Here is a 13,060-nt window from a genome sequence, read left to right as displayed (position 1 = left end):
AGCAACACTTCCCGCCGCGTGGCGGTCAAATTAACTGCATTGTTCCGAGCGGTTAACTCTCGAGCTTAGAGTCTTGTCGCTGAGCATCGCTGGTAGCAAACATCCGAGATGGGGATCCACTCCTTTTAAAGACACGTTGCGGCCCAACCGTAACACGTTGAATTTATTCCCTTTGCGCGTATTTCAACCAAATACCGGCCAAATGTAGCAGTGCCAGTACAAACAGCAGGTCTTATTTTTTTCGAAGTGTTCTTACGTAAGTACAGTAATTCATATTTAGCACAGACTCCCCTCTAAGACACTTGGGAAACAGGGTTATCACATCGTGACACGCATGTACAAATGGTCCTAGACACGCGAGCATCCATTTCATCAGTTTCCCATGCACTTTTGTATGATCTCGTTTGGTTTGGCCACTTGTCTGTTGAATGTGAGCAGTCTGTGTTGGGGCCGCGCACAGAAACACAGTGTGTGTCTCTCCACGCGGTGTCTGGGGCCGCAGTTAGCACAGCATGTGGGGACTGTTCCTACCTCACTGCCTCACTGACTCCTGATATGAGCCTGGCTGAGGGAACGTAATTATATTGGCATGCTTTAGTTTCCTGAACAAAAATTATATATTAGATTAGGCTTTTGATGATTTTCTAATATGTTTAAGAGACGTGCGCATGTTAGTATTGTTTGCTGTAAGTGGCTGTGAGGTTCACGCCGCAGAGGGGGGCGGGAGGGGGGCTGAGATGCCCCAGGGTGCAGGACGGCAGAGATGGTGATGTTGCGCAGACGTGAGAAGACGTGAGAAGCTCTCCACCTTGGCCCTGGTGTATCCCCGGGCGAGGCACTGCTCCCGCTCTGCTGCTGATTGGTTTAGCCCGCACCCCTCCACTTCTCCCTGCATCAGTCAGTCCTATTGGCTGGGCTTCTCTCCTCCTCAGCCAACTGCACTTGGTACACACATCCCATCCTGCAGCGTTGCCTCGGTTCAGTTTGTTTAAATAAAAACACTTTATCAAGGAAACAATATTTTTAATACCTACGTTGTCGCTTCTTGATTGCCCAAGCTTGTAATCCAGTTGCACGCGTATTCTACCTGGGCAGATAATTTGTATATAGCCGACTGTAATCAGGGAGATTCCTAAATGCGTTTTAGATCTTACATTGTCAAAAATGTTTTTTTCATCATGACAGACGTGTCAATGCGAAATGTGAAAAGAACGAAGTGACACACCGCAGAAGAACGTATGCTCCGCCAACTGACACCTGTATCTGTCGGTTGACGACTGTCCTTCACGTGAACTGGACTGCCATGATCCTGGCACTTGGCAGCTACACTGGCGGTAGTCCCGGCACTTGGCACAACTCTGGCGGTAGACCCGGCACTTGGCAGCTATTCTGGAGGTAGACCCGGCACTTGGCTGCTACTCTGGCGGTAGACCCGGCACTTGGCAGCTACTCTGGCCTACTATGGCGGTAGACCCGGCACTTGGCAGGTAGTCTGGCGGTAGACCCAGCACTTGGCAGTGACACTGGCGGTAGACTTTGTTTAGTGAGGCCTGAGCTGCACTCCATGTCAGCCTCCAGCTCGCATAGAGACCTGCATCAGTCTGATGCCGTGCGTACGAGATAAACAGAGTATTATTTTCACTAACGCAGAACAGCATTAAAATTAATTTACAGAAACGTGAAACTACTAATTATTTGTTAAAAAATGTATATTCCTCGCAAAGGAGATAAATTTAAATGTTAGTTTACTTACAAAAACCCTGTGTGATGTTGTCATTGTAAGACTGTGTTTTATGACATTTTATCGCCAAAAAATGTAATTCGCATTACCGAGTAAGTCCATTATTGTCGGATTGATACGACCCGACTGTCATCTTCACGGATTCACTATGCCTGTCAGTTTTATGTTCCTGCGTGTTTACAACAGGAAAGTCAAGATAAGGTCGGTTTTTTATACGATTATAATTGAATAACGATATAATTGTAACATCTTTGAGATGTTTCAATTTTTGGCTATAATTAGTCAAATGTAATTTGGACGAATGACGAGTAAATAATAAATTCATGGTCAAAGTTGGATTTTAATTTTGTTTCGTACCAACACAATATGTACTCACTACATGGCACGGGACCATAAAAATGGCCCTTACGCCGATAAGTTGGTGCGCCCGGCTTAGTGTGCAATGTACATCTGGGTGGACATTTACTCTCTCTTTCCAATCCACGATGTCTGTCATTTTAGTGCGCTTTTTTGCCAGATGTACGCCATACAGTACAAACTTTCATACACAACTTTATAATGTAATTAGAATTTTTTTAATTGATCAAAACTTTGTATGTTTTAAAGGGAAATTTGGAAGGGGAATTTTAAAAATACATTTTGTTGTTTTATTTCCCCAAGTGTATCATTTGGTAATATTCAGTTTTTTACTTCTAAGGAGACGTAACTGAATGACGCCATCTTGTTTTCAACTGTTTTGCTTAACAACTTTTTTTAGGTTATTCAATACACACCCTTTTAAAAATCTTTTATAAATCAACAAATAGTAAGATTAAATTAATAATTAAAACTTATTATAACTCACGATGGTATACAAAATAAATTTATATTTTTAGGTAGTCAATGCAGATGTTCAACTCGATTAATTTACTATCGTTATTGCTTTGAAGAAAAATGATATTGCTTTAATATTGTTCTACAATAATTGTGAGCGTGTATGCTGAATTTAATACTGTGTTTTCAACATACAAGTAACTTTGATTCGAACGTAATATTCATTTTATAATTAACAACATTTCTGTGATTGAATTTAAAAATTGTGTGCCATAAAGAACTTACTGTAAAGTAATAGAGCAACTGCCAAAATAGTCATAAAAATAATTTTTATTTGTATAATAAAAAAATTTGTATTTTTTTTTTTAAAAAAAGGAACTTCTTGTATCAATTTTTTAAACAATTACTATTAAATACAATTTAGCCGTAGTTTTCTGAATGATGATGATAAATATTCAGTATTATGATCACAGGCAATAATTATACTTATGTATGTGGGCATTATTTTCCTTGGATTTAAATAGAGGTTAATAAGTAATTATGTGAAAATTATTGCAAACGTGGTTGTAATTGTTGAGTGGAACAATAAGAAGCCTGAGGTTGAAGGAACGCCAAACGGAGTGTAGCATGTATCTAGTGTTGCAGTGAGCGTGCTTGCAGTGAGCGTGTTGCAGTGAGCGTGCTTGCAGTGAGCGTGCTGGTTGCAGTGAGCGTGCTTGCAGTGAGCGTGTTGCAGTGAGCGTGTTGCAGTGAGCGTGTTGCAGTGAGCGTGCTTGCAGTGAGCGTGCTTGCAGTGAGCGTGTTGCAGTGAGCGTGCTTGCAGTGAGCGTGCTTGCAGTGAGCGTGCTTGCAGTGAGCGTGCTTGCAGTGAGCCTGCTTGCAGTGAGCGTGTTGCAATGAGCGTGTTGCAGTGAGCGTGCTTGCAGTGAGCGTGCTTGCAGTGAGCGTGCTTGCAGTGAGCGTGCTTGCAGTGAGCGTGCTTGCAGTGAGCGTGCTTGCAGTGAGCGTGTTGCAGTGAGCGTGCTTGCAGTGAGCGTGCTTGCAGTGAGCGTGCTTGCAGTGAGCGTGTTGCAGTGAGCGTGTTGCAGTGAGCGTGTTGCAGTGAGCGTGTTGCAGTGAGCGTGTTGCAGTGAGCGTGCTTGCAGGGAGCTTGTTTGCAGTGAGCGTGCTTGCAGTGAGCGTGCTTGCAGTGAGCGTGTTGCAGTGAGCGTGTTGCAGTGAGCGTGTTGCAGTGAGCGTGCTTGCAGTGAGCGTGCTTGCAGTGAGCGTGCTTGCAGTGAGCGTGCTTGCAGTGAGCGTGCTTGCAGTGAGCGTGCTTGCAGTGAGCGTGCTTGCAGTGAGCGTGTTGCAGTGAGCGTGTTGCAGTGAGCGTGTTGCAGTGAGCGTGCTTGCAGTGAGCGTGCTTGCAGTGAGCGTGCTTGCAGTGAGCGTGTTGCAGTGAGCGTGCTTGCAGTGAGCGTGCTTGCAGTGAGCATGCTTGCAGTGAGCGTATTGCAGTGAGCGTGCTTGCAGTGAGCGTGCTTGCAGTGAGCGCGTTGCAGTGAGCGCGTTGCAGTGAGCGTGCTTGCAGTGAGCGTGCTTGCAGTGAGCGTGCTTGCAGTGAGCGTGCTTGCAGTGAGCGTGTTGCAGTGAGCGTGTTGCAGTGAGCGTGTTGCAGTGAGCGTGTTGCAGTGAGCGTGTTGCAGTGAGCGTGTTGCAGTGAGCGTGCTTGCAGTGAGCGTGCTTGCAGTGAGCGTGCTTGCAGTGAGCGTGCTTGCAGTGAGCGTGTTGCAGTGAGCGTGTTGCAGTGAGCGTGTTGCAGTGAGCGTGTTGCAGTGAGCGTGCTTGCAGTGAGCGTGCTTGCAGTGAGCGTGCTTGCAGTGAGCGTGCTTGCAGTGAGCGTGCTTGCAGTGAGCGTGTTGCAGTGAGCGTGTTGCAGTGAGCGTGCTTGCAGTGAGCGTGCTTGCAGTGAGCGTATTGCAGTGAGCGTATTGCAGTGAGCGCGTTGCAGTGAGCGTGTTTGCAGTGAGCGTGTTTGCAGTTAGCGTGCTTGCAGTGAGCGTGTTGCAGTGAGCGTGTTGCAGTGAGCGTGTTGCAGTGAGCGTGTTGCAGTGAGCGTGCTTGCAGTGAGCGTGCTTGCAGTGAGCGTGCTTGCAGTGAGCGTGTTGCAGTGAGCGTGTTGCAGTTAGCGTGCTTGCAGTGAGCGTGTTGCAGTGAGCGTGTTGCAGTGAGCGTGTTGCAGTGAGCGTGTTGCAGTGAGCGTGCTTGCAGTGAGCGTGCTTGCAGTGAGCCTGCTTGCAGTGAGCGTGTTGCAATGAGCGTGTTGCAGTGAGCGTGCTTGCAGTGAGCGTGCTTGCAGTGAGCGTGCTTGCAGTGAGCGTGCTTGCAGTGAGCGTGTTGCAGTGAGCGTGTTGCAGTGAGCGTGCTTGCAGTGAGCGTGCTTGCAGTGAGCGTGTTGCAGTGAGCGTGTTGCAGTGAGCGTGTTGCAGTGAGCGTGCTTGCAGTGAGCGTGCTTGCAGTGAGCGTGCTTGCAGTGAGCGTGTTGCAGTGAGCGTGCTTGCAGTGAGCGTGCTTGCAGTGAGCATGCTTGCAGTGAGCGTATTGCAGTGAGCGTGCTTGCAGTGAGCGTGCTTGCAGTGAGCGCGTTGCAGTGAGCACGTTGCAGTGAGCGTGCTTGCAGTGAGCGTGCTTGCAGTGAGCGTGCTTGCAGTGAGCGTGCTTGCAGTGAGCGTGTTGCAGTGAGCGTGTTGCAGTGAGCGTGCTTGCAGTGAGCGTGCTTGCAGTGAGCGTATTGCAGTGAGCGTATTGCAGTGAGCGCGTTGCAGTGAGCGTGTTTGCAGTGAGCGTGTTTGCAGTTAGCGTGCTTGCAGTGAGCGTGTTGCAGTGAGCGTGTTGCAGTGAGCGTGTTGCAGTGAGCGTGTTGCAGTGAGCGTGCTTGCAGTGAGCGTGCTTGCAGTGAGCGTGCTTGCAGTGAGCGTGCTTGCAGTGAGCGTGCTTGCAGTGAGCGTGGTTGCAGTGAGCGTGCTTGCAGTGAGCGTGTTGCAGTGAGCGTGCTTGCAGTGAGCGTGTTGCAGTGAGCGTGTTGCAGTGAGCGTGTTGCAGTGAGCGTGAGCGTGCTGGTTGCAGAACGTGCTGCGCGAGCTGGAGCAGAAGAAGCCGCAGCTGGACGAGCTGGTGCACACCGCAGAGAACCTCAAGGCAGACTCCAACCGCCAGCAGCTGCACGGCAAAGGTAGGTTGCCTCGCAATCCTGCGCCCCCACTCGTGCTGGGCCGGCTCCCCTGCCGCGAGGCTATGCCACGAGTGTAGCCTCGCGCACAGGAGCCCGTGGCCCTCAGGCGGGAGTACCCGGCATCGCTGAAGTTTCCTTCATGTGGACTGAATCAGCAACAGACAATGAAGCATATATATTTTCATTATGTAATAATGCACTTTTTAAACGTGTTTTTGACGAGTCTATGAAAAGTTTCCTATCTTCCTTCTTATAGGTTACACGTTACCGAATACATTCATCAGACTCAATATCATGGCAGTAAACCAAATCCTCTTCCTGCGTAAAAAAATTTACAAAACTGTTCATCTCTGGTGCTATGATGGTAAATAGATGTTCCAGATTCCAATAAATGTTTTTTTTTTTCTTTTAGTCCAGAACCAAGTAATTCAGCTTTTGCCTTATTCAAACCCAAATCTCTCACTAAGATCCGACACAAATATAACCTACTTTGTGAGGAACCCAGCATTTGTCTTGATTACCGATTTCTACACCAAAATATGTAAAGTTTACTGTTGTTTTTACAAAGTCTGTAATGTACCTTTGATGATTTTTAATTACAATCCGGGCACGTATATAACAAAAAGCGTTAGTAGATTTTTTACAACCACGATTAGCCATATAAAAGAGTGATTAAAAAGAACATAGGTTAAGCAATGCAATTCGAGGTTGTATTAACTAGAAGAAAACAAACTGCTGTGTTTATCAGAACTATCAAACTTATAACATTTGATTGTATTGGTAGCCTTATGACACTGACATAAATGGTCAACTTGATATTTCTATGACTACAAATATTTTTACATCTATTTAAAAAAATCTTTTATTTAAAAAAAATTAAATTTGAGAACCTGTTGGGTGAAACAACTTTTTTATTATTGTTTTCTGTATCAGCACACCAAATAACACATAAAATAGCTCAAATTATTAAAAAAAGTTTTTTCTTCGTTGGCCTGTGTATTTAATGGCAACGATTAGAAGTAGAATAACTTAAAAAAAATGAAAGTTATGAAGTCATGTTTTGCTTTGATTAGTAAATTTAAACGAATACGAATGTTATAACAAAAAAAAAAATACTTTCCGAAAATTCAAATAATTCCTGTTAAAATAATTAGCTGAAAAATTACTGAAAACTTTTATTGTTTTACAAATGCAGTCATCGTTGAGGATTTGGGTAGGAATGAAATATATTGACTTGAGTAGTAGGTGTTGGCCGGTCCGGGCACAGGGCTCGTGCACAAAGCGTGCGCAAGGCTTGGGGCAACTGCAGGTCCCCACTTGCTCGCTACCGAAGAGTGATCGTCGAAGGCACAGAGGCCCGACTACGAGGCCCGTCTCGGCAACCCTTCAAACATCTTACACCAGGCGTAGCCGGGTTGCCCGCTGGGTGGTAAACAGTTACTGTTTCCCATTGCGCTAACTGAAGCACGCGCCAACTCTTCTGCTGCGTGGCAGGCGCCATTATAAACACTAGCTGCTTATAGCGGAGACAACCTGCAACAAATATATATATATATATGTGTGTGTGTAATATGGAAGTAGTGGGACAATAGGTCAGTTAAAATGTTAGTTGCACACCCGGAGTCATTTAAACTGTTCACAGAATTTCACGGTTAACATTCTTAACTGTATCAATAAATCCATTGCCCAGACATTAATTATCGTTGCGGTCACAAATATTCTGTAGACATGAACATCTTACAAACAGGATTCTTCGTGAAAATTGGTTCACATTTGGGTATCTCTAATATGTGTGTAGTTTATAGGAACATGTTCAGCTCAGAGGAACCTAGTTATAATGTTACAGGTTAGGTGATGGCTAGACAACCCCTAGTTGAGTAGAACTGATCAGAACGAAATAGTCGTAAGAGCTGGTAGAAAATTTATCATTTCTGTGAAAATTTTCTTAGTGTCGAAGTTATATAGAAATATTTTAAACATGTATTATAAAGTTTTTAACAAAGTCCATCAGTTCTTCTTTGAAACTTTTTGGGATTTACATTTCAAGGTTAACATTGTTGAATCTTTTCTTGGTACACCTGACTTTTCTAAAACGACTTGAAAACCATTTTATTAGGAATTATGGTTTTTGTTCAGTGTGTACTTGAAAAAAAAATAGTTTCTTGTTAAAAACTTAATAGTCTTTTGTCAGGTTGTGTAACAAACTTAATTAGCGTTAATTTATTGCATCACATTGGTACAATACTCTAAATAGGTCTTTTTTCAGAATTGAGATTTTAAATAAGAATTATTTCCTTTGATGTATAATTTATGTGATTTAGTTTATATTTACAAATATTTTATTGATGTTTTCGTTAGACTTAATATTTTTCTTTAAGTAAGAAAGATTCCGAAGCTGAGGGTATGACGTAAGGTACAAAAAGGCTAATATATTCTTTCACAGTTTTTTAATGCATGCATAATGCAGTGGCCAATTAAAACCATCTCGGTGTTTGTGTTGGAAGAAGGTACTTGCGGGAGTGGTTTCCTGTTTCCACGAATCCGCAGGTCCCGCTTGTTTGCTAGAAGTCCGGAGTAAGACAGTTTCCTGAAGTGTCTAAATATTTACTCTGTCTGTCACCCGTCTGAAGTTTATAGTTCTTTCTTCATAAATAACGAAGTCTGCAAACATTTGAGATGATTTTTGACGTGATAACGTCTTATAAATCGATGAACGCCGGCTGCACGCACGAAAAAAAATTCACGTTCCGCCTGAGCCGAGCGTGCAAGAACCGGCCAACCACCGTGCGAGAAAATCTTCTATAATATCAAACAGGTTAAGGTGGGGTTTTGAACTAATTGTTCGTGATTATTATTTTAAAAACAAATTATTTAAATTAAATTTGCAAAAACTGTAAATAATATTTGAAAATTAAAAAGTATGCAATTTTTCATCGATTTTTTATGACGTTATCACGTAAAATTATCGTCCGTAAATCGACTTTACATACAACCCCCATTTTTATAATAATAGTGTGTAAAAAGTAATACTGCTTATAAAACGTGTCGACTACATGACTTACAAGCTCACCCTGAACAATCTCTCTCCTCGCTGTGGGTTGGCCGAACACCGTTCTTAGCATCGCAGTTATGGACAGCTGAGTAGTGACATCTCAGGGTGGATGCCGTTAGGAGAATGTGTGTTATGAAAACAGAGCGAGGCGATCGCAATCTGACACAGCGAAGTTCAACACACCGATTTAGACATAACGAAGTTAGGCACTGAGGTTAAAACAAAGACTTTTTAATACCCCTTATATCGTAGATACCATCAACCTTTACTACAAGTTATGAGCTAAACGAGGCCTTGAACAAAATATTTTTATACTCCCTTAGTAGACACAATATCGAGCCCATTCAAAATGTTTTGTAATCTTATAAATGTTACCAAAAGCTTTTGTCTGAAAGATATTTTTTAAAACTGCAGACCTTATCACAGGTGGTAATAAATTTGTTTAATGCTCAACGTATTATAGCTAAGGGGTATGTTACATTCATAGAAGGGTTCACAGAAGCCACCAACATGCGCTGGGTCAATTGACAGCTCATTGTCATATCGTAATTTTCGAGAAGACATGAAGAACCGAAATTGCTGGATATGCAAAAAAAACTCGGTGTTCGAATACATCGTGGTATGTCCGAGAACACGTGATGTCTGCAGGGTGAGAATGTTGAAGGAGTGCCTGGACTGTGCCTCGACCACACTGACACGGGGCCTCTGCAGCCTCTGCCGCAGCTGCAGCTGCAGCTGTAGCCCTCTAGGCGGGCTGCTAGTGTGTGCCTGGGGCCTTGTCTCGTGTGCTCTGGGGGGACACCAGTCAGTTTATACGTCAACCTGGTGGCTGGAGCTTGTGTTCAGCTAGTTTTCAGCTATTTCGCCACGTCAGAACATACTTTTCCATTATGTGAAACTTGATAAACTTTAAATGTATCACGCTACTTTGTGAAGGACATGTTTGTGGGAGGGAAATAAAAATGTCCAATTTTGCAAACGCTCATATTTAAAAAAAAATCGTAAATATTTGTAGAATCCCTCGAAATTCAATTAAACTATATTTTTATGAATCGTTAAACGCACATGTTATCATACATTTTAAAATTCTAGATGTTGGACTGTATGCCCTGAACTATACAAAAATTAACTTGTAGCCTCCTTATAACCGCGGTTCTAGGAAATTACATCGGCGCGTACATCAAAGGCACACAAACGCAACATGGTGCTAGAACGAGGACGCAGAGGGTTTACTAGTGTGGTTTTGACCTTTGTAACAGCGTAGAAAATCACAGATCGTAGTGTGTAGGACAGCTTTCGTGGCGGGGAGTTATAAACAAAATTACAATTACCGTTTTATTTAAAAAAAACTCTAGGCCTAACAAGGCTTTCATTAAGACTCGCTAATGCAAGTACACATACCTCTCATACAAACACTCAATCAGGCAAAGAAAATGAGCATCAATAGACAGAATAAGAGTAGACAATACATTAATAAAAAACATTATTACATATCACCAATACCACTGGGCAAAAAAAAACTAGACGCCACACTGAGCGTACCCTAATCAGTGCGTGTTTACACCAATAGATCGGCCTCAGTTACCAAGACACCTCGGTGGTGCGCAGTCGAACATCAAAGACACACATGTTTACCAAATAACGCCACCACCGGGCAACGTGTGAAACAAACAAAACAAAGCTTAAACGAGTACATACACTCAAGTATACACGAGCCCGCGAACGAGAACACCGTGTGGTGAGAACGAGGTAAATACAGAGTCTTGAACCATCCAAGTCACGTGCGCAATGCAGACTTCACGTCCCTGGGGGAACCGAGCCAGATTAAAGGAGTCACGGCCACATATGCAGTTAGAAAATCCGGGCAAGGCCAGGAAGAAACGTGCTTTACACTGGAAGTGTCCCAAACGACACGGAGAAAAATTTCGCACAACAGGCAAAAAGTATCCCAAGTTATGACACCGTCTCTCTCTACTCACGCAAATTGAACTGACACAGTTACTCCATACGTTCACCCAATGAAAGTCCACACACATAAGACGTGAAATAGTGTGCGGCGAAAAATAGGCTGACAAAAAAGAACACTCCAGCAAAGCTATACACGTCAATGCACTCCACGTCGGGAGCGAAAAGCAAGAAAACATGCAGGATAGTTACAAACCAAGCCCTAGATAAACGACGTGCCGATACCGAAGACGCGTGGAGCTAGACGCCGAATAAAAGGTGGAGAATTAAGGAATGACGGCGGCGAGAAGCTAAGCGAAGTTAACAGCCCGAAACATACTAGACGAAAGAGGGTCCAAAATTGCGACACTGCCTTACATAAGCACACGCAACTCCCCACTGCGCAGGCGCAGAAGGGGAAGTTAAGGGGAAAAGAGAATCACAAGGTACATACACGTCACCATGACAGTGGAGCGGGTGGATGGGGAAGGGGAGAGGGGGGCTGGGAAGGGGGGAGGGGGGGTGACCAGAGGACGGAGACGTCCGCTGCACACTTTTAATTAACTTGGTATTAAGTATATGTTATGGAGCATTTATTTAGTGGTCTATCAGAATAATTTTTTTTCTGTAATAGCTTTTTTCGTAAATTTTAGTATTATTGTTTATAGTTTTTTGAATCCTTTAGTGGACGCCCACGTTTTTAACGTAACGGAGAGTTTAATTGGATATTAATGTGGTGATATTTTCCCTATTACGAAGCTTTTTCACTGCCGAATTAATTTGTATCAGTATTTGTAGCATTTAAACTTTTTTTTGATAATTGAAACTATATTGATTAAATTAACCACTGCAAACCATATCTAATGACTCCATCATTATTTCTAGTTTGTTGAAGTCTCTAGTTTTTTGACATCTTTTTTTTTTTTTTTTTGTGGGAGAGCAAGGTGTTAGTTTCTGAGAAATTTAGTTAATTTAAATGTGGTTTTAAGACACATTTGCTACTCTCAAGTGGGGTGTCAAGATTTTGGTCACTCAATCGTGAAGCTAGTATTTTCTACAATTTCTCGCTGAAAGAAGTATACAGCCAAGTATCTACGTCACAGTACTAAAATTTGTTGCGGGAATATTTGTGTCAAACACACTTTAAATATGTCTCGTATTTTTAAAAAAAATCATAAATGCAATAGAAGGCAAATATACAAACACTTTATCTATATTGCTTATTGCTATCTATATTGCTTATTACTAATTTATTAAAGCATTTAGGCTTCCTATTAATTTTTCCGTTAAACGCCCAACCATTATAATTTTCTAGCTTATGTAGCTAAGTGGTGAAATCTAATAAATCCGTGACAGTTAAATTAAACTGGTCCACATAGCATCTTCATGCATAGTTCAGCCAAAATCACAACTACTGAATCCGTAAAATTCATGGGTTTCATTTTTTGCTGACACGATAAAGTTTACCACTGCCATAAACCTGACTCAAAGGTTTCACCAAACAAACTCGCTGACTAAAGTTTTATTAAAACAGCACTTGATGTGCAAAGTTTTGCGGTGGATGGTAAAATGTATCCTGACAACTCGAACCAACAAGTAGTGGGCGTAGGATCAAAGGGTTGGACCATCAGGACTTGTTTAATTGAAACTGCGCCGACGTTCTAGGCTATACGGGTGTAGAGACCACAGCAGTCGAATGACGAACTCCACACGGCTTCTGTGAAGCGCCCCATGCACTAGCGGATATGCTCGCCGACTTGGCTCGCAGCTGAACTTCAAATCTTCGTAACTTCTGCCAGTAGCTCAGAAGCGCAGGGTAGCAATTAGTCGCTCTTCTGGGCTTACTGATTCTTGTAGCTTAGTGTTCAATTTTCTAATTTTTTTTTTTTTAGTTACTAGATTTAACAAAACATTGACTGTACATTTATCCATTCTCAAATATTTATGCAGGTCTGTTGGCTCTGAGATTTCCAGCTCTCTCAGCAGTGACATGTCACTATAACGATTTCGTCCCACAAGCCACATTTTAGACCAAACCCTTCGTTTCTTTTTTAGTGGCTCTTCATCAGAACAAAATAATCCGCCAAACAGTGCAATGCTGCTTGCAGCCGTTGTGCAAGTACAACACCGACTGTCTTTGTAGAGAAAGAGACGGGCATGCTCGTGTAGAGATATGTACATCAAGTTCTGTCCCTGCCCGAACACGCCCGAATATTCACCTTCGGCCAACCTCGGGATTGGTTTTATTTTTGCGCAGGAAAAATTAATTCAAATATTAAAAGTGGCCGTTTAGGTTAGC

The 13,060-nt window shown here is 43.0% G+C and overlaps 1 protein-coding gene across 1 annotated transcript in view; it reads left to right on the top strand.

The window, feature by feature from the left end:
* LOC134541655 (dystrophin, isoforms A/C/F/G/H-like) overlaps positions 1–13,060 on the top strand; it is a 935,715-nt gene that overhangs the window by 392,304 nt on the left and 530,351 nt on the right. The window contains exon 50 of the mRNA XM_063385245.1: positions 5,660–5,765. Coding sequence (XP_063241315.1) covers positions 5,660–5,765 — 106 coding nt within the window. The remainder of the gene's footprint in view (positions 1–5,659; positions 5,766–13,060) is intronic.

This window comes from Bacillus rossius (assembly GCF_032445375.1).
Source record: "Bacillus rossius redtenbacheri isolate Brsri chromosome 4 unlocalized genomic scaffold, Brsri_v3 Brsri_v3_scf4_1, whole genome shotgun sequence".
NCBI lineage: Eukaryota > Metazoa > Arthropoda > Insecta > Phasmatodea > Bacillidae > Bacillus > Bacillus rossius.
This window is presented reverse-complemented; position numbering and strand designations above follow the sequence as displayed.